The 23,902-nt window shown below is 42.0% G+C and overlaps 1 protein-coding gene across 2 annotated transcripts in view; it reads right to left on the reverse strand.

The window, feature by feature from the left end:
• col27a1b (collagen, type XXVII, alpha 1b) overlaps positions 1 to 22,718 on the reverse strand; it is a 62,650-nt gene extending 39,932 nt beyond the window's left edge. For both annotated transcript variants that reach the window (XM_079477268.1, XM_079477267.1), the window contains exons 1-5: positions 22,344 to 22,718; positions 20,998 to 21,062; positions 16,439 to 17,685; positions 11,848 to 11,901; positions 1,635 to 1,688 (exon numbers count right to left, since the gene is read on the reverse strand). In XM_079477268.1, coding sequence (XP_079333394.1) covers positions 1,635 to 1,688; positions 11,848 to 11,901; positions 16,439 to 17,685; positions 20,998 to 21,062; positions 22,344 to 22,435 — 1,512 coding nt within the window. In that variant the 5' untranslated portion in view covers positions 22,436 to 22,718. The remainder of the gene's footprint in view (positions 1 to 1,634; positions 1,689 to 11,847; positions 11,902 to 16,438; positions 17,686 to 20,997; positions 21,063 to 22,343) is intronic.
• Positions 22,719 to 23,902: the final 1,184 nt, after the last annotated feature.

A 23,902-nucleotide genomic window follows, 5' to 3' on the forward strand; every position in this document is an offset into this window, starting at 1 on the left:
TGTAAGGTGCTTTGAATACAAGCGTTTGTCAGATGCATTTATTAAAAACAAAGATATCAAGTCAAAGAATGTGTTTATCGGCCCATGCAAATCAATCTGAGTATCCCTAGGCATGGAATACAGTAATTTGCTGTGTTCAGAATATACAGTATAGCAAACTATAAGTCATTACTGCCACATTATATATAATATACACAAATTAATACGTATCATTCTAATAAAATGGTGAACAGCGCAAAACTGCTTATTTAACTTGTTTTCGGACTACAATTAAAGCATATCTAAATTCAATCGACAAAAGATTGTATTCTATCTAATCTTAATCTCACTTTTGACTCCATGGATGATTTATATCCCTGAAAATGAACAGATCATCGTTTTAGCCGCTAGGAATCCCACAATAAACACACACTGAAACTGTGAACGCTGCGAGTCTCTCTCGCAATCATCTTTGTTCCATTTGGCACCTAAAATGAGTAGAGAATTTAGACTTGGACTTAACTCAATATGCTTAAGAAATATCTTTGTTCTGCTCGTCTGGTTTTAAAATGACACAAACAGCCAGATGTGATCATACAGAAAAGCGTTCTGGAAATGGGAAAAATGGATCGATGACCTCATCAAACTTGTCACTTCATCTGCTTCTTACCGCCAATATTAAGCACAATTCAGCTTCTATTGTTGCTCTTCTTATTAACACCAAGCAAATACAAACAGAAGAGTTATGTTCACTCGGGTACCAAATAAGCCATGTTGCTGTGAATTTCTATTTATTCTATGCACTGTACCTACCTCTGAAATCACAGAAATAAACTCTCTATAGTCTCTATGTGCATGAATAGAGATCATTTTTATTTGCAGCATGTCACAGGGTTCACAAAGCTCATTCTGCATGCGTGTATTGATTTCTTTGGATGGGCAAACTCACTAATACGTTCCAGATTTGCATTTTATGTGCAGAGCTTTCTTACGGTACAGTACGCCGAAACATTCTAATGTATATCATCATTTGCTTTGTAATTTACATTTGCATTGTTATTTAGACAGCTTTTACAAATATGTCAAATTCACTTAGATTAAATATATTATGCAGATGAATTTAATTTATAATTGGTCATAACTATAGACTGTATAAAATATGGACGTAGTGTCCATGACGTCACTGTAGGTTTTTGAGGAGCTGTTTTGAAGCTCAAAGTGGGAGGAGCCGGCCATCACCATTTTAGCAGCGCGACACTTCCGGATAATCGAAAATGGGCAAAGAGGTGGGACATGGTTGGAGCTGAGGCGCCTGGTTGCTGAAACCACTTGTCACTCAAGTGGCCACACACCTAATTTTCTGAATTTTAAGGCTTAATGTAAGTTAAACAAAGAATTCACCCTCCTCACTGTTGTCATGAAGGGTAAAATTTGCTATATAGATGAAAAAGTTTTTGGTCCGGGCTGTAAACTTGTTTTCTGCTATAAAGTTGCCCATTTTAACATGGAGCTCAATGATATGCTCTCTTTTGGAGTCACTCTCTAGCGACCAGTAGATGAATTGCAGTTTAAGAAGGTGGAAAGGTGCCGCTTGCTCATAAAATGCAAAACACTAGCATCCACAAATGCACAGGACTGGATTTAATGGTACATACCTGGGGTCCGGAAGGGCCTGGAAGTCCTGGTTTTCCATGTGGACCAGGAGGACCCTACAAGACAACACAGGCTCATTTAAATTAGCTGTTTCACTGCAGGACACTTAAGCCAGGATACAAGCCTTGACCCACATTATTGTTTTTCCGAGACCAAAATGGCCAGAATGGAAAGAGGTAAATATTAAAACTGTATATATTGTAGAGTACTATATAAACAGTCTGAGAAATGATTACTAAAGCACCGGACTGTTTTACAAGCACATGACCTTAAAACTGTTTAATAGCTGCTATTCCCAGACGTATTGGAAATTTATTGAGACATAAAGATGAAAATATACTAGAAAGACCACCATAGTTGTGTCCATAGTTGTACAAGATGGTTAATGCTGCTATGCTGTTTGTATACAACATTGATCGTAGTGACAATGGCCAATCGTGAAGTTGGTTAGTCAAGGAAATCTTGCAGGTTAAGTGAATTAGGAAACCAGCATCCAATGTACATTTGGATGTAATTGTGTGTAATTTCAATTATTTGATCTATTGACTGAAATGCAATATAATATACATAGCTTTGTCTTCAGAGCTGTATAAAGATAGCGTTAAGCGTTATGTTTTTATTACCTTAGAATGAGCTATTTCTATTTACATACACCACGGGTCACATTTCGCCATGTTGTTTCTTCAGTAGCCCTTAATGGACAAACTGCTCTACAGAACGCGTATTTACAAAACATTGTTTTGCCTACCTTCCCCTGATTTAACAGTGATTGATAATTTGGGCTGTATGATTTTGTGAGAAATGTAACATTGGTTGACTTCAACCCATATGATGATAAATATGTAAAGTAACGTTCAATATTATGGCAACAGAGGTTCAAAAGATAAAAATTGCGGTTTCAAAATTGTATTTGGCATTATGTGCAAAAATACTTTGAGCGTGGATTATATATACACTGCGAGTGTTAATTTGACCTCTTTTAACACTGGCGATTTTACCACGTATATAAAGAAAAGACCAAAGCTGCAAATCCTTTTAAAGAATTTTTGTATATTATTTTATTAACTCACTGTCATTACTGTATGTCATTTGAACAAAATAATTTACGAGCTGAGACCTAGTCTTAACACTTATGAACCTTTATGAATCACTCTTATTCTTAAGTGTTATATGGATAGAGAAAACCCAAAAGCGAATCACAGTCAATAAAGTCTTTAATGGGAAAACAAGGGAATCTCCCGCAGTGGCAGACAAAACAGAAATCCTCCCGCGGATAATCAACTGAAAGAAACCGGAACAGCGTCCGTAGATGGGGGAAAGAAAGAACCACTGGTAACTTAGTCCATAGGGAGATGACGCAGCGGGTGGTCAGCGGAACCCCGAAGCGGCAATGGCAAAAACAGCCGTAGCACTGATCAGACACAGGGAATACAGGTTAGAACAAATAGCATAAATAGCAATGTCTGCGACACCACAATACCCGGGGTGACAGGAGAGCTAGGGCAGAGTAACTCCTTTCACTGGAGAACAACGAACGATCTGACAAAGAGATAGAGAAAAGAGAGGAAAGAAGTAGCCAGTGTAATTACCGGGAAGAGAGTACAGGTGCGCGAAATCAGGCGGAAGGCAGGGGGAAACAAGAGACAGCTGGAGGAGAGTGTGTGGTGAGTGCGTGCGTTAAGTAGGTGTGTGTGTAAAATACCGAGTGTGATCAGGAGAGGGAAGCACAGGAAAAGGAGAAAGACTAGATCATAACAGACTCCCCCCTCAACGAGCGCCACCCGGCGCTCCCGAGGAGGAGGACTGGCGAGAGCGGAGGAAATCATCGACAAGCGAGCGGTCCAGGACGTCCCGAGAAGGAACCCAACTTCTCTCCTCAGGACCATACCCCTCCCAGTCCACCAAATACTGGCAACCGCGACCTCGACGGCGAACGTCCAGTAGCTTGCGAACCCTGTAGACAGGGGCGCCCTCGACCAAGACAGGGGGGTGAGACGGACGCGGAGGGGCGGATACTACGGGCTTGACGCAGGAGACGTGAAAGACGGGATGGACGCGACGAAGAGTAAGGGGCAATCTTAGTTTGACTGAGACAGGACTGACGACCTTGGTGACACGAAAGGGACCGATAAAACGAGGGGCTAACTTTCGTGAAACGGACTGAAGGGGGAGATTCTGGGTGGAAAGCCACACCTTTTGGCCACAACGGTAGCGGGGGCTCTTAACGCGACGCCTATTAGCGGTGACGCACATCTGCGTCCTTGAGCGGCTAAGCGCTGATCTCACCCTACTCCAGGTACGCTTGCAACGTCGGATAAACGCCTGAACAGACGGAACGGTCGAGTCCGAATCTTGAGCGGTAAAAAGGGGTGGTTGGTACCCAAGGCAGCATTGAAAGGGAGAGAGACCAGTGGCCGAGGAGGGAAGGGAATTGTGGGCGTATTCCGCCCAGGGAAGCTGCTCGGACCAAGACGCGGGATTCCGAAAAGCGAGGCTGCGCAGTATGCGACCGACACTCTGATTAGCGCGTTCGGCCTGACCATTGGTCTGAGGGTGAAACCCGGACGAGAGACTGGCAGAGGCACCGATAAGACGGCAAAACTCCCTCCAAAACTGGGAGGCGAATTGGGGACCCCTGTCAGAAACTGCATCCGAGGGGAGACCATGTAGTTTGAAGACGTGATCCACCATTATCTGAGCCGTCTCCTTGGCGGAAGGGAGTTTCGAAAGCGGAATGAAATGTGCCGCCTTAGAGAAGCGATCGACGACCGTCAATATAACTGTATTGCCGGCCGACGATGGCAGACCCGTTATAAAATCAAGAGCTATGTGTGACCAGGGACGTGACGGAACGGGCAGAGGTCTAAGAAGGCCAGCCGGGGAGGTATGACCAGACTTGGTTTGGGCGCAAACGGCGCAGGCGGCGATAAAGCGACGAATGTCCCTCTCGCGAGAGGGCCACCAGAAGCGCTGGCGAACCGAGGCGAGGGTGCCCCTAACGCCGGGATGGGCTGCCAACTTGGAGGAGTGTCCCCACTGGAGGACGGCTCGACGAGCGGATACTGGAACAAAAAGCAAATTCTTAGGGCAGCATCGTGGAATGATGGAATGAGCGAGCGCGCGTCTTACCAGCCTCTCTATTCCCCAAACAGTCGCCCCAACCACGCGTGCAGGGGGTATTATAGCCTCCTGGGTCGGGGGGATCGCCGAAGAATCAAAGAGACGGGAAAGCGCGTCGGGCTTAACATTCTTAGACCCCGGTCGAAAGGAAATGGTAAATTCGAACCGAGCAAAGAATAGCGCCCACCGAGCCTGTCGCGCGTTCAGACGCTTGGCGGAACGAATGTACTCAAGGTTACGGTGGTCGGTCCAAACAATAAACGGAACTGACGCACCTTCCAACCAGTGCCGCCACTCTCCTAAAGCCAGACGGACGGCGAGCAATTCACGGTCGCCGACATCGTAGTTGCGCTCGGGGGGTGAGAGACGGTGCGAGAAGTAAGCGCATGGGTGAACCTTGCCATCAGAGGCTGAGCGCTGGGAAAGAATAGCCCCAACGCCCACCTCTGAGGCATCGACCTCGACAATGAATTGCCTTGAACTGTCGGGAGTTGCTAAGATGGGCGCCGTAGTAAAACGCGACTTAAGAATGTCAAAAGCCCTCTGAGCGGAGTCGGACCAAACGAAACAAGACTTGGGCGAGGTAAGAGCGGTTAACGGAGCGGCTACCTGACCAAACCCTCGAATAAACCGGCGATAAAAATTCGCAAAGCCAAGAAAACGCTGGAGAGCCGTGCGAGAGTCAGGCACGGGCCAGTTAGTGACCGTTTGGACCTTAGCGGGATCCATACTAATCCCCTCCGCCGAGATAACGGACCCGAGAAAGGTTACCGAATGCGCATGAAACGAACATTTCTCCGCTTTAACGAAGAGACGATTCTCCAAAAGACGCTGGAGAACGCGTCGCACATGCTGAATGTGCACCTGGAGAGAGGGTGAAAAAATCAGAATGTCGTCTAAGTAAACAAAAACAAATATGTTGAGCATATCGCGCAGAACGTCGTTTACGAGAGCCTGAAAAACAGCGGGAGCGTTCACAAGCCCAAAAGGAAGGACCCGGTATTCGAAATGCCCGAGGGGCGTATTGAAGGCGGTCTTCCACTCGTCCCCCTCCTTTATGCGTACCAAATGGTAGGCGTTACGCAGGTCTAGCTTTGTGAAAAACCTTGCTCCCTGTAAGATCTCGAAGGCCGATGACATAAGTGGCAAAGGATAACGATTCTTGACAGTTATGTCATTAAGCCCCCTATAATCGATACAGGGACGCAGAGATCCATCCTTCTTTTTCACAAAGAAGAAGCCTGCCCCAGCAGGAGAGGAGGAGGGAACAATCGTGCCAGCCTCGAGGGCTTCGGAGAGGTAATTCTCGAGAGCCTCTCGCTCCGGAATAGACAAGGAGAAAAGCCTCCCACGGGGTGGCACAGCACCAGGTAAAAGGTCGATACTGCAATCATAAGGACGGTGAGGAGGAAGCGAAGTGGCCCGGGAACGACTGAAAACCGCCCGCAGATCGTGATACAACTCCGGAACTCCGGTCAAATCACCAGGCTCCTCCTGAAACACAGAGACAGAGGAGACAGGGGGAATGGCAGAAACTAAACACTTTACATGACACGACAGGTTCCATGATAAGATTGTGCCCTTAAGCCAGTTTATCTGGGGATTGTGCTGAACTAACCAGGGAAAACCTAAAACAATGGGGGTAAAAGGGGAATGAAAAATTAAAAAGGAAATGGTCTCACGGTGATTCCCAGAGACTGTGAGGGAAAGGGGAATAGTCTCTCGGCACACATTGGGAAGGGGACTACCATCTAGGGCAAAAAGGGGAGTGGCCTCCCTAAGATCGATAAGGGGAATACCCTGTTCGAGAGCCCATGCCTCGTCGATGAAATTCCCTTCGGCCCCAGAGTCAATCATAGCACTGGTAGAAACAGTAGAACCCGACCAGTGCAGGTGAACCGGAATGGTAGTACAGGACTTAAGCGGAGGGACCAGAGAAGTAGTGCTCACCAGTTTTCCTCCTACAACCGGCGAGCGTTGGCTTTTAACGGACACGTTGAGACGAAATGCTTATCGGAGCCACAATAAAGACACAAACGGTTACTCATCCTCCGTTCTCGTTCCTTGGCAGAAATGCGTAAGGCCCCCAGCTGCATGGGTTCGGGGGCAGCATTGGCGACTGAGGCTGAGCGATCGAAGGATGATGACGAGGAGCGGGGTGGAGAATACTGCGCAGCCTCGGAGTTCCTGACTCGCCGGCGCAGATCAAAGCGCTTCTCTATGCGGCTGGCGAGATCAATGAGTGGGTCAAGACGGCTAGGAATCTCCCTGGCCAGAATCTCATCCTTCACGTCCGCGTTGAGTCCCTCTAGGAAACGCGCTACCAGCGCAGGCTCATTCCAGCCGCAAGTGGTTGCTAAGGTGCGGAACTCAATAGAAAAATCGGCAACAGAGCTCCCTCCCTGGCGAAGAGATGAGAGTAAGCGAGAGGCCTCCAAGCCGTGCGCAGAGCGGTCAAATACGCGAATCATCTCCTCCTTGAACCGGGAAAACTGGGACATGAAGTCCGCCTCCGCCTCCCAGTTGGCCGCCCCCCACTGACGAGCCCGTCCGGCGAGAAGTGAGATCACATAGGCGACTCGGGCACGGTCCCTAGCGTAGGTAGAGGGTTGAAGAGAAAAAATGACCTCACACTGTGTCAAAAACGAGCGGCATTGAGTGGGCTCACCCGAATAGCACGGTGGATTATTAATCCGTGGCTCTGGAGAATCGATCGGCCTGGGAGTGGAGGACGACTCGTGACGCAGGCGAAGAAACTGCGTGGAAAGTTCGGACATCTGCTCTGCCAGGGACTCTACGGCACGTCTCGTGGCTGTCAGCTCCTCTTCATGCTTGCCTAGCAGAGCTCCCTGATGTTCCATCGCAACCTGGTAAGGATTCTCGTTCGCTGGGTTCATCATGGTCAGATCGTACTGTTATATGGATAGAGAAAACCCAAAAGCGAATCACAGTCAATAAAGTCTTTAATGGGAAAACAAGGGAATCTCCCGCAGTGGCAGACAAAACAGAAATCCTCCCGCGGATAATCAACTGAAAGAAACCGGAACAGCGTCCGTAGATGGGGGAAAGAAAGAACCACTGGTAACTTAGTCCATAGGGAGATGACGCAGCGGGTGGTCAGCGGAACCCCGAAGCGGCAATGGCAAAAACAGCCGTAGCACTGATCAGACACAGGGAATACAGGTTAGAACAAATAGCATAAATAGCAATGTCTGCGACACCACAATACCCGGGGTGACAGGAGAGCTAGGGCAGAGTAACTCCTTTCACTGGAGAACAACGAACGATCTGACAAAGAGATAGAGAAAAGAGAGGAAAGAAGTAGCCAGTGTAATTACCGGGAAGAGAGTACAGGTGCGCGAAATCAGGCGGAAGGCAGGGGGAAACAAGAGACAGCTGGAGGAGAGTGTGTGGTGAGTGCGTGCGTTAAGTAGGTGTGTGTGTAAAATACCGAGTGTGATCAGGAGAGGGAAGCACAGGAAAAGGAGAAAGACTAGATCATAACACTTAAGTGTAAGAATAAGAGTAAAATTACATCATTCTTCGAATTTTGACACACTTGAGAGTAAAATTTTACTCTGGGTGGCTTTATACATACGGGCTCTGGTCATAATCTGAAGGCTGCAGTTTAGTCCAACAATTTAGGAAAGAGAAATGTTTGAATACCAATTATATTTCGTTTTATTTTGGCTCTCACAATAAGCACCATAAGTAATCCAGCATGTCCAAAGCATGTAGTCAGAAAATCACCCTCAACTTAACAAGAACACATTGTGTTTTAAAAGGTACTTCTGGCATACGCTTTTGGCATATAGCATATGGATGTGATTTTCTTCATTAGCTCACTTTTCCAGCGGTAACAAGGGGCTTGAGTGAAGAAAGAACGCAGAAAAACTCCCTAGAGGCTGATTTACACGCTCTGTTAGCCAAGCAGACAAAATGGAAGTGATTTTAAACAACAAACTGCACAAGCCACATTTCAAATAGGCGGAATTTCGGGGGCCACCCCACGCTTCACGATGAGCAATATGTTTGCCTGTCTTATCCACTAGCTGACCACCTGTAGGAGATTCCAAAACAAAGCGCTAATCCTACTTGGCGAGTTGCAGTTTCCTTTATGTGATCCATTAGGGGTCGGCCATGAGAGGGGTTCTTATTCTCTGACCTTCACCCAAACAGGCCATATGGAGATGCTTACAAGAAGCTTGTGTACAGATTTCCACCTCGTTTATAATGTTTGCTCAGGTTCTACACATGTGGCGGAGATTAGAGATCAGAGGAAATTGTGGGAGGAAGATCTCGAGAACCCATATTAAGTTACATATTGGTTAATCTCTCTGCCTCACTTTGTGCTCGGCACCCGTGTGGGCAGACATGTGTGGTGGGCCGTCACATTCCGCCTCATATATTTGAGAACAGCTGACTTATAGCAGGGTTCCCTGACCTGTCTGAAAGGAGGCCTCTTAAGGGAACCTTAAGGGAATATCTTTGCCTGGTTTGGCCTTCCTACGAAGACGAAACATGTTTAAAGGGAAGTTAGCATGTAAACAGTCGGTCTGAGCTGAGGAAATTTTTCTCTGCTGATACTTCGAGAGCTTGTGTGTGTCATTTATGAGGCCATGAATCACATCAGATAACTAGGACTTGTGACCCGAAAGCGTATTGTCAAACGAGACACACATGGATTCGGATTACAATTTGTTGTTCAGAAGATTTTTTTTCTTTTTGTTTTAAAACAATTAATAGCCAAAACATCCAACCATTGGCAAAAAAACAAAGCACTATAACAAAAAACATCTCAACTACAGTTTTATTCTCTTGACTTGAGAGCTAAGCTAGACATTGAACTAGAAAATCGCACTGAGGCATGTTTTCTTAACTATCACTTTTGTACCCCCGAGCAAGCCGACGTGGTGAGCTGGCTTGACCCCCTGACACTTCATCAACATCACACCAGACAAAACTCTATCACCCCACCACTCGCTGCTTCCGCAAAAACCAAACACTCAATAAAAAACTCAATGAGGCAGTTCATTCCCCATTTCCCTGGTGACTCATATCTCTGAGGTACTTTACCCATAAGTTGTTCTAAAAGGATTTTTCCAGTAATACATTTACTAGAAATTTATTTGGATAAGCGTGTCAGCTTAATTACAAATAAGTAATTAGTCAATTAGTAACTGACAGTCCAGATGAAATGAAAACATGAGTCCAAAGGCTAAAGTGACCCAGTAAATCTGCTGTAGTGAACTTGACTGTTATTAGTTGTACATAATAAAATACTAAAACATTGACATTTAATCATAAAGCAGATGCTTTTATCCAAAGCTAAATTACAAATTAGTTAATCAATGGAAACAATTGGAACAACACAAGTACAACAAAAGAATAAGAGCAATAGAACTGGTCCCATATAACCTACCACAGTATAAAATGTTTTTTTTCTATAGAAAGAGTAGAAAAGAGATAGAAGTCAGAACTGATCGGTCAGGTGCTGTAATTTTCCCTACTATGGTGTGGTGGCCGGAAAGTGCAAAACAAAACAATAAAACAAGCTCATCCTGCATTTAAAGTAGTTTCATGTCACGGTGCGCTACTGTTTCACACGGCATGCATGAGCAGAGCCTTCGTGTCGCATAAGCACAGAGCAAGCACGCTAAAAACGCTTTGAACGAAAATCAATGAATATGTTCTGTATATGCATGTCCTTCCTCATAGTAACATTGAGCGTCCTGGATATCTTGATTGACAGGAGTTTCGTCCAATCAGGAGTAGCTATCCCATTCAAAACCAAATACCTACACTTCCCAGTTTTACTGATTTGTCGTTGTATTTTCTGACTCGTTTTGCTTTCTGACTTGTCGTTGTGGTTTCTGACTTGTTATTTTGTTTCCCGAATTGTTGTTGTGTTTTATGATTTGCTATTTTGTTTTAAGATTTGTTCTTTTTATTTTGGATTTTTCACTTTAGTTTTTTTTTGTTTCGCGATTTATTGTTTTGCACTTCCAGGCCACCGTAATGGTAGTCAATGGTGACAAATATCTGCATCTCCAGATATCTTTCTCTGTGTTCACCAGAACAAAGAAATGTATACAGATTTGGTCAACTCAAAGGTGAGTATATGATAACAAATTTTTGGGGTGAACTGTCCCTTTAACAACCAATAGACAAAAAGGTCTCGATATTATTAAAGAACTAAGTAAATCTGAATGTCTAAATGAAATTATCAGAACAAATTCTTACATCTTACAAGAAACCACAGCAATTATTGTGTTCATTTTAATTTATAATGACAATAACCCATAACTTTAACCCCTACATGAAACTTTAAAAACATCTGAGGGTCTGAATGATCGCTGCTGTGTATTATAACTGTGTATAGTGAACCTCAGTGAGCTTCCGATACTGTATCAACAATGATTGTAATATACTCAAACTGCAAACATATAATGCACAAATTAAGACTTCTTATGGAAAAGCTATTCAGCCAATATCATAGTCTTCTGTACTTCTTGACCTATGGTGCAGGATCCACGCATTTGTGTAGATCTGTAGAAGTCAGTGGGGCTTTAAATGCCTTTAATAAGATGACCACAAACAAAGACTGCTTTCTTCAGTCGAACAGATTGGGTTCCCACAGTCCAGCCCTCAGTGGCCTCACCAAAGGGCAGTCTCTTAGGCCACGGCAGGTATCTTGTACACAAAACCTCTACAGACGTTCACTCGAGGAAGTCTCTTTGAATCACAGACCAACTGATACGGCAATCCCATTGTCTGACTCACTTTATCTTACTCCTTATTGCAAACTAGGTGTTTGTATGAAATGATAAAATATTGAAAGGGAGAAAAAAAAGACATTCGGAAACTGCTCTGCCAATGTGGGGAGTAACTTAAAAAGGTAGCATGCCCATAATGTATAATGTATTTCATGTACAACTTGGACAACCAAATATCCTTTAAACGTAACATACAGAAAAATATCAGAATGATCCAAGTTACTGGACTGAAGTCGAAACACGCATACTGAAGATCCTCTAGATCAAGGCTAAGAAACACCGACATGACAAAATAAGTGAAAGATTCTAACAGGCTTACCCTGGGCCCTCTTTTCCCAAGTAATCCTGGCTTGCCAGGAGGCCCTGGAGGTCCCTGAAAGAAAAAAAGAGGTAAAGTTTAAAAAAAATGCAAGGACATTTAGTGTTAAATATTTACCTTCGGACACTAAATAACCTCTGAAACACAACAGTAATCTCATTCCCTATTGCATGGGGGCACTGAACCCTGGCCAATGTAATGTTGCACTAAAGCTAATGTTTAGAAATCTTTGACACAGAGACAGGCATTAACATTGATATGTTGTTGGATGGTTTACAAATAACATTTAAAAAGGAGCAGTGGTTATTGACATTTTAAACAAATGCATTAACTAAGCTGACAGGTCATTTTAAACAGGAGGTCATTTGATAGTTTTGTGTACCTCACATGAGCACACCAGTTCTCATACGCTGCATCCAGAATTTTCTGTGCATCTGCCAAGAATTATATCTAACAAGTAAACATTACTTAGTGTTTTATTATATCTCTATGTGAGGGATTTCAACCATCCATTTCATTGTTTAATATAATTTAGTTGCAAAGAGTTGACCTTTTGCTTAGAAAGGATTATGGCTGGGCGTAATGACGGAATTACCGTTACCGCGGAACAAAATGTCAACCGTAAAGGCCTTCGCAAATACAGTAAATGTGATTGACACAACGTGAGGTCTGTATATTTTCTGTCACAAATTTCGGACTCAATGTGCAATGGCCTTAAGAGATTTTTCTATTCTGTGTATTCCACGGAATGTAAATAAGTAGGCGTGGTTAACTTGGTGCTCTGCATTTTGGGAGTCATTCCCCCATTTTGGGAGTCACCGGTCTCTGGTGACCATAGACTCGCAGTTCAAAGACAAGCGCAGGAATAAACAAACCTTAAGACAGAGAGTCACACAACATACTAAAAATGTGCATCAAATAGAGAGAAAAGAGCGATGAAGACAGACCCCATGAACACCAGTGTTATGTACTCTCATTGTTTCAGCATGTTTTGTTATACATATTGTCTATCTTCCTACTGTCTACATATGATATATGCAGAAGATAAATAAATAATAAATCTCATTATCAGAAATTAGTTTGACATTTTTAGTACATTTTCATAACTTGCCTACATTAGAATTATGGTGAGCATTCGAATAAATAAATAAATGAAGTCGATCTAAGAAAAATTAGGCATACGATATAGAATTATAACGGGAGATTGTTATCGTGAAATAAAATGACTAATTTCCTGAAATAGATTTTTTGTCATTCCGCCCACCTCTTGGAAGGATGTCATAGTTATCATCCAAGTGGCAGATTCATCTGTTGCCAACATTCAATAAATGGAAAGTCGATTAACGGAAAGTCTAGTTGCTTACAAATAAATTCCACAAAATAATTCCTGGCAACGTTTCGAAACACCTGTAGACCTGGCAGGATCCCCTATTCTCATTCTGAGAACACTTCTGATATAATGTGTGTACTTTTCATGTTTCTAGTCATTTCGAAAGCAACCATGGATTCCATGGAATGAGATCATTAAACATAATACATTTGTAGATGTTTTGCTAGATTTACTGTAAATGAGATTACAGTAACTCCCAACCGCAGAAAAATCAAAAGAGACAAAAAGAGACAGAGAGACCCTTACAAGTGGCAAATTTTCGGAATAAGAGCAATCCTTCTTTCTCTCTATGCCTCCAAGAAAGAATAAAAGATTGTGAAAGGAGAAAAGAAGATCCTTCAGGGATCTTCAGAAAGTGCTCACGGTGCTTTCTGTGTGACAGACATACTGAACAGCACATCTGGTTGTTGTTTGTTTTTGGAAAGGAAATCAGTAGTTCACTGTATTCTACACTATATACTGCTGACAAGATACTTATAACAAAGCTCAACGGACGTCAAAGATCTGCCGGAAAAATGTGACACTTATTCATATTTCAAACAAAATTAAGTATGTCTCTTGCTTAAATCAAGACAAGTATTTGCCAATATTATGAGCCATATAAACTTATCTTTACAGATTAGGAATTGTGACACATCCATTTTAATTACGAGGAAAAAGAGTGGAAGGTTCCCACAGCCTAAACTCCAGCAGACGGCAATGCCCTTTCAAAAGGTTTTTATAAACGAGGCTTAAAACCAAGATCACCAAACGCTCAAAGACAACAATCATGAGCCTGTTTTCTAGCCTCCAACCAACAGTCTTCATCCGAAAAGTCTTCTAAGCCGTTAAAGCTGTGGTGGTGTGTGGTATATTATGCACTTAAGACGTAATGAAAACCAAACGAACAGGAATCCATATTAATGTAAAGTTAGACGCAGCACTTAAATATAACACAGAAAAGCAGATGCCGAGGCCAAAGCAGAATGTAGAACCAGAGAACACATGGCCAATAATTCACGTTTCACTATTCTTCAAAATAATCAAAGCTCACTTGCCATCTGGCCACCATAAGAGGCTGCTTAAAACGGAAAGAAAATGATCGACATACCATGGAGTGCGAGTGGTCAGAACAAATCCAACCCTGTCTAAAAGAATCCAGTAAAATAAATCTGCTTAAATAACATCTAACTGAAAATAAACAGATCATTTCAGTAGCTTGATGGAACAGACACACCGCATTATAACACTGTCTCCAAAAAATGTCATCATTTATTCACACAATTAAAATCTGTGTTATTGTGGAACACAAAAGAAGATATTTGAGAAAGTCCATACAGTGAAGGTCAATGTGGCCAATATTTTTTCAAATATCTTTTGTGTTCTGCAGAAGAAAGTCATACAGGTTTGCATTGACAAGAGGGCGAGTAAACAAATTAAAATATTTCTCACAATATCAGATTTTCACTGCACTGTTATCGTGGCAAAACAAATTTACAAAAAACAATATATCACAATGTTTATTGACAGTTTTTTTAAATAAGTGATGCCATCAGTGAAATAAATCTTAAATTTTGAGCATCTATTGTATGTTGTTTGGCCAACAAATCACATAAAAAAAATACAAGTGCAAAGGGAAAGAGTTTGTAACCACTGTAACATTTTGAATGCATGCTGAATAGTTTACAATATTAAAATATGTGTACGATTAACAATGTGTCTACACCAGAGGCTGCTCGGAAACCAATGCGACAAAATAACGCATTAGCAACCATTATTATGTTGTATTTTGTCCACACTGGATTAGGGATGCAACGATTATAGATTTTGTTGGGAGGGATGATCACGGTTACACGATTATGCCGATTATTATGCATACGTTAATTCCTACATTTTTACTGGCCCTGACACAAATTTTACTTGCCCGCCACAAAACTAATAATAATAATAGAAATAATAGACATATAATAATGAGTAGTTATTAGTTTGTCTTTTTGCCTATACAATCTTAATAAATATGAACGTAAAACCCTAAATCTAATAATATAAGTCAATCAGTTAGTAATACAATTAGAACAAATTAAATAATTATGAGCAATAGCTGATAGCTGAATGGCATTATGATAAATGTCATAAAACACACACAGAAAGAAAATTAACAGTGCTTTTAAGGTGTTTCAGGTTGGTCTAACTGTGGTTTTAGGTACAGAATCTGAATAAAGGATTCAAAATAACACTTCATAGTCTTCACAGTATAACGAAATATAGATCAAGCCATATTAAAGTCATTCAAGTTATTAAAGTTGATCAGTCAGGAGCAGTGAGTGTGTTTTGTCTTCGTTTTTTGCTGTTTGATGAGCAATAAAACAGATATATTTATTATGCTGCTGTCTCTTTAAGAGCTATCGCGCACGGTTGCTGTTTTCGTTTACAGCTAACTATAATGGATTTATCAATGTGATATAGAGTCTATTTGCTAAATAATAACCAAAAAATATATAAATTGGTTCAACCTGCGTGAGGAGTAGACTTTGAGCATGCGCGTTCCGTGCCACAGAAACACGCGGTATAACGGAGCCTTAACGATTAATTAACCGTGACGTTTTAAAGCGCGATTAATAGTGAACCTTGGTAATCGCTGCATCCCCTGGATGCGGCACGACAAGCCATTAGAACAAGTCTTGTATCCTTCTGTCGGTGGTGTCTGGTGTAGAAACAAAGTAAAACAGTATTGCTTATCTTATCGGAATATCACGGTTATTGTCAAAATCGGTATATTGTGACACACTTAGCCTGAACTATTCCTTTGAAGCAATATTGTTTTAATTGACTGAACGCAAATTGTATTTCATTGGAAGGTAGCGGTTTGTCTGTTACACATTAGTTTTGGACACGTCAACAGGTTAGTGTAGGTTTCTTTGACCTTTTACACAATCTTAACCATCGCTTCATTCATCCTGAACTTTCTCTAAAGAATCTGTCACTGACCTGTCAATACCTCAGAACCACTAAGGGACTGAACAAAACCTTCTGTGTATTTCAAACCAGAATGTCAAGACAGAAACCTGAACTATTAGAATGAGAATGAAATCACAAACTACATTTAGAAACCAAGCACTTCCAAACAGAAGAAGGTTACAGAAAAGCCCTTTAACATCATTTCATTCAAACACAGCACACACACACATATTCTACATAAAATCATAAACGTCTATGACCTACCGGAGGTCCAGGTTCTCCTTTGAGACCAGGTGCCCCAGGTGCCCCAACCAAGAGGGAGTCCTGGGTTGGTTCCAGGTCAAAGGTTTGGAGACCGTCTGTAGCTGCAGGGGTGACAGGAGTATAAGACGTGGGTCTGGCTTCGGGGACGTTCACCTGCTGTGGCGATCTCTGTGATGGAAGTGTTGTCACGTCTGATGTCCCAAATGTGCTTAAAGGTTCAGGCTTCATTCCTGCAGAAGTTGGGATATCCATTTTATTCCTGGTTGGTTTGATGGTAACATCGGTTGTGTGATGTTGTAATACTTTCTCTTTTACAGTCGGCCTCAGGAGGTTCTTTTTAGACCTGCTTTGTTGAGTTTGCTTTGGTGTTGTTTCACTTGCAATGGTGGCCGTGACAGTTAATGCCGTGGGCTGCAGTTTGGGCTGGGCTAACGTTGGTGGCACTGTCTTGGGTACAGACAGGAAAGTAGCAGGGTCGGATGATGTTAAAGCGGATTTGTTTGGGCCTTGCGAAGTTTCATGACTGATTTGTAAACTAGGGCTTAAGTGTCTGGCGAGTGGGTTTGATTTGACGATCGGAGTCGGAACGGTGACAGACATGTTAGGATCCAAAGGCAACAGCGGAAGAAGTGGAGGAAGGTTTGGCCGATAGGTATCAGCATCCCTGCATTGTTTCTTAATGTACTTACAATAATTATGAGCTGCCTTTGCAGAAGGATGTATATCAAACTGGCATACGGCTCCTTCGAACTGTACAGAGTTCTGGCTCATTTTTCCCAAACGAAACGAGCCCTCCGGATCCAGGGTTTCCTTATTTTTAAAATGCAAATTTGCATGAACGCTCGAGTTCCCGCAAGACGTATATAACGTAACACTCTCAGCTTGGATTTCCAAAGCCATGTTGTGCCACTGACCATTGTGGACATCATAACTGAAATATACAGTGTTCTGGCCCAAATGAACTAAAACTTTCCCAGGGATGAACTGTACTCCCAGCTGCAGTCTTTTTCTCTTCGTCGCAATGGTGAAAAGAAAAGCACTGTTAATGCGATGAGAGCACACGCTGATGATGAGCGTAAATGTCGTGCCCAACGACGCAGGTACGACGGATTTTACCGGCACGTCGATTCGCGCCCTCGGTGTTAGGATAACTCCGGATTTAAATGGTATGACGCCTTGAGGTGTGGAGCGAGTTCCAAATAAAGCGCTTTTGCCGAGCAATCCCAGCCTTTGCAGGACATCCACATCTACGGAGAAAAACAAATAAATCAGTCGTCACAAAATCATTGCTGTAATCAATATACACACATAATGTGCCAAAGAAAGCAATTAGGAGTGAAATGGATGCGGCCGACAGAAGGATTACAGGTGCTTATCGTAATCCCAGACTTTCAGATCATTAAAGAAACCGATCATAAACAGAAACATATGTAGAACATATGCGGTAAGGTTACTGTTTCATCTGGTCTGACGCTTTATATCATTAAATACTCAAGTGATTTTGTTACACATTATGTCAGCTTATTCTAGACAACTGTTGACTTTTACAGATTCATCAACTCGGCTACAAATTCATCACGTCTGAACCAGTGTGCAGTTAAAAGAGTGAAATACAGGAGGCTTGAAGTAGAAATGTGGAATATCTGATGCAGAGTTTAGCCGTTTATGATAAGGAATAAGTCAAATTAAGCAATTCACTCTTAAGGATGAGGTCTTGTTACACATCACAGAAATAACTAAACATACAAAACAACAATAACAGCATAAATAAACCAGCAAACTGAACAGTGGTAAACACTAACACATAATTTACATACAGTATCCTGCAGACTCCCAAACAGTATATCCCCAAAATTATTATTTTACTAAACTTAAGCTGTCTAACCATTGGTTTAAAGAGGTGGTGCAACGGTGTGTCATGCATTCAGACTTATTTACAGTGTTAAACTTGCTGTCTTCTCATGCTTAACATAGTCAACAAAACTATTTGGAAGTTGTAGTAAGGTAGGCGGGACGAGAGCCGGGAGTCGAGGCTGGTGTGGAAGTCCCGCGAACCGGTCACGACTGCCAGCACTCGTCCCATCTACCTCCCTACAGACGTATTACGTAGTATTTCTGTGCTCGATACACTCCCCCAGTGTTCGTACAGGTTTCGGAAAGTTTTTGTTTTGCACATGAAATGATGTAGCGTAACAACTTTAGTCACTTATTGGACAATTCTCCCGAAAAAACATGCGGCATGCCCACTCATCAACCATGGAGAGCAGGAGAAGGAGCACATGTCATTTTCACTTGTGTACAGGAGAGAGAGAGAGTGAGAGAGCACTATGTTTGCGATGTTCAGTTGTGTGCTCACTGCATTTAGGTGATGAATGTTATATAAACGGGGGATATAACGCTGGATTTACGGATCGTTTGAAACTGATAGATGGAGCGGCGGTCCCATTTTTTTTTGGTTACAAATGTAAGTAATGATAACATTGAATTGCACTCAACAACGAGACATTAACAGCAAATGTTTTTTTTGTCTCTGGCTGTCAGCTGTGAATATTAAGTAATGTGTTTAGAATATAAAACAAATGAGGACATGCATCACAAAACCAAATCTAACCCAAATATATCCCATCTAAATAAAACCAAGCTTAAACCCGCGGCAGATACAAAATATACCCTCTGAGAAGTAAATGAAAAGCACATGTAAATGAGATATGTGTGGACTTTCCCCCCTCCAATCATACATCACTTAACTCACAGATAATGCTCAGCAGATTGGACTGGCTTGGTGAGACCGAGAAGTATCTCTGCTGTAATATTGTAGCTAAGCTAATACAGTTAGTAACAAACTGGCCAAAACACCTCTGAATAAATAAAATCATGAGAATAATATCAGGTCACAAATCTTGAAACTCCACCTGATGCACCTGAACGCAATCACAGCCATTCAGAAGAATTATGACTTTCCTGTTGCCCTTGAAATGAATGTCAGAATAAATGTTAGTGTGGAACGTCATGCAGGTAAGTGCAAAGGTTAAAAAAGAATCCCAGAACCTCTCTAGATACCTCACAGAGACCAGGGCCTGTATTTATCAAGCTTCTCAAAGAGCCATTTAAGTCTTAAGTGCTGAGAAGTGTTCTCCTGCTTCCAAACTTAAGTATAAAAGCAACGTTTCTTAAAGTTAAGAGTCCCTCGTACTCTCCCAATTACTTAAGACAGCTGGAGAGGTCTCTCAAGTGCTTAGGAGTTGCCACTAGGTGCTTGTGATGGTGCTGAGGAGACAGAGACATGTGGTGGGCTATGGATCATCATTACTGTTGCCCGTTCTGGATATGCTGTATTGCTATGGATCGTCATCTTGTTATTCTTTAATGGATTTGCATTACTTTTGCACATTCTCCTTATGCTGTATGGTTCTCAATGGTACGTGTGATTTAACATGCAAGAAAAGATTCGTGCCAAACTGAACATCGTATTTAAAGCAAAACTACTCGACTAAAGCAAAGCAAATAATAACTCCACTTAAGAATTAAGAAAATTCTTAAATAAGGAAATCTATTCGGTGATTGGTCCTTGGCAATGTAGTCATCCAAAATCCCGTTTGTGGAAATGATTTGTAAATCATTTCTAAGCCAAATATTTTAGATTTAGTCCTACGCTTCACTTAAATTACGACTGAGCTGCTTTATAACTATCTTTTAAGCGCAGAACTTTTTTACTCTTCCATCAATTCTGAGCAGTGTTCTTGTGAGTATTTCTCAGAAGCTCATGAGATGAACATTCTGAAAACACAGACAGCTTGCTGTCACAAAAAACATACAGTCAAAAACAAAAGCATCTTTCATGGCATGTTCGAAACATAATGAGCATTTCATGATGCAGATGTTCCTGCACACGTTCATGAATGAGTGAATAGATGCCTTGAAAATGATGGATTGATACAAGCCTCCCACGACATGTACTGGACAAATGTGAGAATTCCAGACACACCTTTGATATGAAACCAATGAGTTCATGCTGTTAAATAAAACATAAAAGTCGATTTTGTATGAAAAACCACATGGGCGTTCTGTGTCATGTTTAAGTTACAGATCACTTGCAGTTTTAACGTGAAGCTATACAAGCATCCAACCTCATTTTCAATCCTATCTGTTAAGCTAAACGGATTTACTGTACATAAATCTACACAGATGAGTTTTGGATAAACGGCTGGCACATTGCATTGTTAAAGCAACTGCTTTACTAAAGCCAAATCGAGTCAGACGATACTAGCAAAATGAGACAAACGACTTGCATAGAGCCGGTAGCTTGTCTCACCTCTGACTCATGGAAAGCTCCAATGAGCTGTAACATTAGAGGTCTGTTTATCCAAATCTTGTCAAGTTTCCTTAAACTTCACTGCATGGCAGTGTGAGGTCTAGACCTTAAACAGCCGTGCATTCGTGTACTTTATAGGATTACAGCATAGATGTCAATTCAAAAGACATTTTATTCACTCATCATCAGATTAAAATAGTTCAGCGTGAATATAATGAAGAAATGGTTTCAAATGTTTCGGTCTTACCTTCAGACTGTGCAAACCCCAGACAGCAGGTACAGTACAGGACCATACAGAGAAACACAGCTCTCCTGTAAAAACAGAATGACCTTAGACAGGCTGAATACACCTTAACAAAACAAACTCACAAGTCTCCCCTATCCATTAGAAAAGACAAGTAAGGTTGAACTAGTCAGATCATTGGACTTAAAGACGTTTCGGTCAGACAGCATCAGGTTTTCATCCCCTAGAATTCAATAAAGGAATGTGTAAACATGTCTCTTCATTTCCAACTTGATCTAAGCGTTCTGTAAATATATCTCAGTTGACTCATCTACAGTGTATTAGGATGCTAATAGCAGTGTGGGCTATGCTTCTTAACCATGGCTCTTCTCTCAGCTACTGAAATAAAACCAAATATTGGGATCGCGTTGTTCCATTCTACACTACAGCATCACCGCATTTATCTAAATTACCAGTCTGGTCTCTTTCCAAAAGCAGCGCTCCAGAAACCCGAGGCCGCAGCAGTCTCTACTATAAACCCTGACAGCTGGATCTGCTCAGTGGGCAGTCAGAGCTTATCATCTGCCCGCTTGCCAAAACATCGGGACGCTGCTTCGTATTGAAAGTGATATTGCAGGATTGGGAATGCTGAGATCTTTATAAAAAGAGGTCTGATCAACTCATATACAGAAAAGCGTGCGGTAATGTCTAGCACTCCTTTGCATTTTTCAGTTCTGTATAAAGAGCACAAATGGTAGTCCTCGTATCACACTCATACTTCATGGGATCTCTTTAGTCTTGCCTCTGGTGTTCAGTTATACATTCATTTTCCGATCCCATGCAATGACACTGAATATGGGGATGTAATATCTGAGTATGCCCTATAGTTCATACAAGAGTGTCCAAAAGTTTCCCCACCACGGTCCATCATACAGTGAGCACAAAGAAAGAGACATTTCTGATAATCTATTTCTACACAAGCATGCTTTTTAGTGTCGTTGGTAAGGTCCACGTTTAATAATTTACATTAAAATTGTTCTACCGCACATAAACAACAAATATCTATTATGCACTCAATGGTCAACCATTGCTTCATTTATACTAATACCCAAAGAAAACGACCTGCAAAACGTTGTTTACTGTAAAACAATGTAAACACAACACAATATTCAACAATCAAATAAAACAAACAAAGGTGTTTTGAAAAGCGCTGCGCTTGCGCGTCCCATTCATTCATCAAGTTTCCTTAAAGCCCAGAATGGACATCATAACGGAGACCTCTTCCTTCTTTTGCATAATTTATGACCTATATTCGTCTTCTCTAAAATAGTTCAATTATTATGACACCGGAAAGAAGAACTGCTACTCACCCCCCGACTCCAGCTGCTTTGAGTTTGGAGATCGGGGCATTGTCCGGCTCCATCGCGCTTACTTCATTTCTCCTCCGTGGTGTTTGGTTCATTCAACACATGGCACGGTTGCATTACTTCCATATCAGGGTGTCCCTTATAGCTGATCAAAGGCTTAATGAACCAGTGCTGTACAATACCGCATGCCGTAGTGTGTCCTGAATCCCGAATCTAAAACTTTCCAAATGGGGAAACCGGCGACGGGCAACGCAAACTTCGCCATCTGACTTCCAAAGACGCGGCGATGCTGAAAACTAGAAAGTTAAGCCCGATGCGCACGGACATGACTCTCTGGGGTGAGTGGCAGGCGCTTAGTTAAACTGCCGACTGCATCTCAAGTTTTTGCTAAGCATGCTGAAGTTTTAAAGACACTGGAAACATATTTCCCTCTGTCGCCCTCAGCTGTCTTTAGGAGAAGAAACACTTCGCAGCGATTCCCTGGAAGGTGTGTCTTTCCAGACACTCGTTTATTTTCCCCTTTCCTCACACAAATAGTGAAACTAAAACAAAATGAAAAGAAAAAAAACGTAACCTACAATGTTTAGGCTATTTAAAGAGCAATTTAAATACAAGCTTTAGGAGGTGGCTTAGATCTATTAAAATGCGCTTGCAGTGTTTTTATATGATTTGACAATTTGCTCATTCGAAAAGGTATATTTTATTGATTCAACCTCTTCACCTAAAAAAATGATGAACATGATGAACAACGTACTGTAATAATGAATTGTTACAGCAGGTCGAACGAGTCATAAGCCCCTTTCACACATACAGTCTTGCTGGTAAATCGCGAAAAATTGCAGTTATCAGATTGTTTTTGAACAACAGAACTTTTCCGGTAAATCAGCACTCCCGATTTACTCATACTGGCAATTAGCCGGTAAAAGGGGCTGTAAGATCCGGCTAATTACCAGTATGAGTGTTGTGTGCGGTAAGAGTTTCTGCCCGCGAAGTGCAAGTTCTTTCGGATATAAATACACACCCCTCCATATTTCCGAACATAAGTCGTTTTTTTAATACTTTATCTATACTATTTACTTCCGCTATGACATCATTTTACTGGTAATTTAAAACAGCTGTGTGAACTCTTCTGTCTTAAAGCGGCCCTGCTACAGTGTTACATGCATTCTGACTTACGTACAATGTTAAACGTGTTGTCTTGTCATGTTTGACATTGTCAACTGGTCAAAAAACGAGTTGGACGTATGACGTAGTATTGCTGTGCTCGATACACCCAGTGTTCGTACAGGTTACGGAAAGTTTTATTCGAACATGAAAAATCGTAACAACTTTTCTTAGTCCCTTATTGGAAGGATACGATACTATTTTGCAAGTACTCAAGATTAACATGATACGCAGAAACTGGTTATGGCCGCTTTAAGGTCTTTGCACATACAGACCAGAATTTTGGCTCTCGTTTATATGGTGTCTCTGAATTGTCAAAACACCTCTCTAAATGCTTGTTACGGATGCGAAAAACAGAAAATCAAATCCTATCCGAATTTATTTTTATGCCGGATGAA

This window comes from Barbatula barbatula (assembly GCF_947034865.1).
Source record: "Barbatula barbatula genome assembly, chromosome: 2".
NCBI lineage: Eukaryota > Metazoa > Chordata > Actinopteri > Cypriniformes > Nemacheilidae > Barbatula > Barbatula barbatula.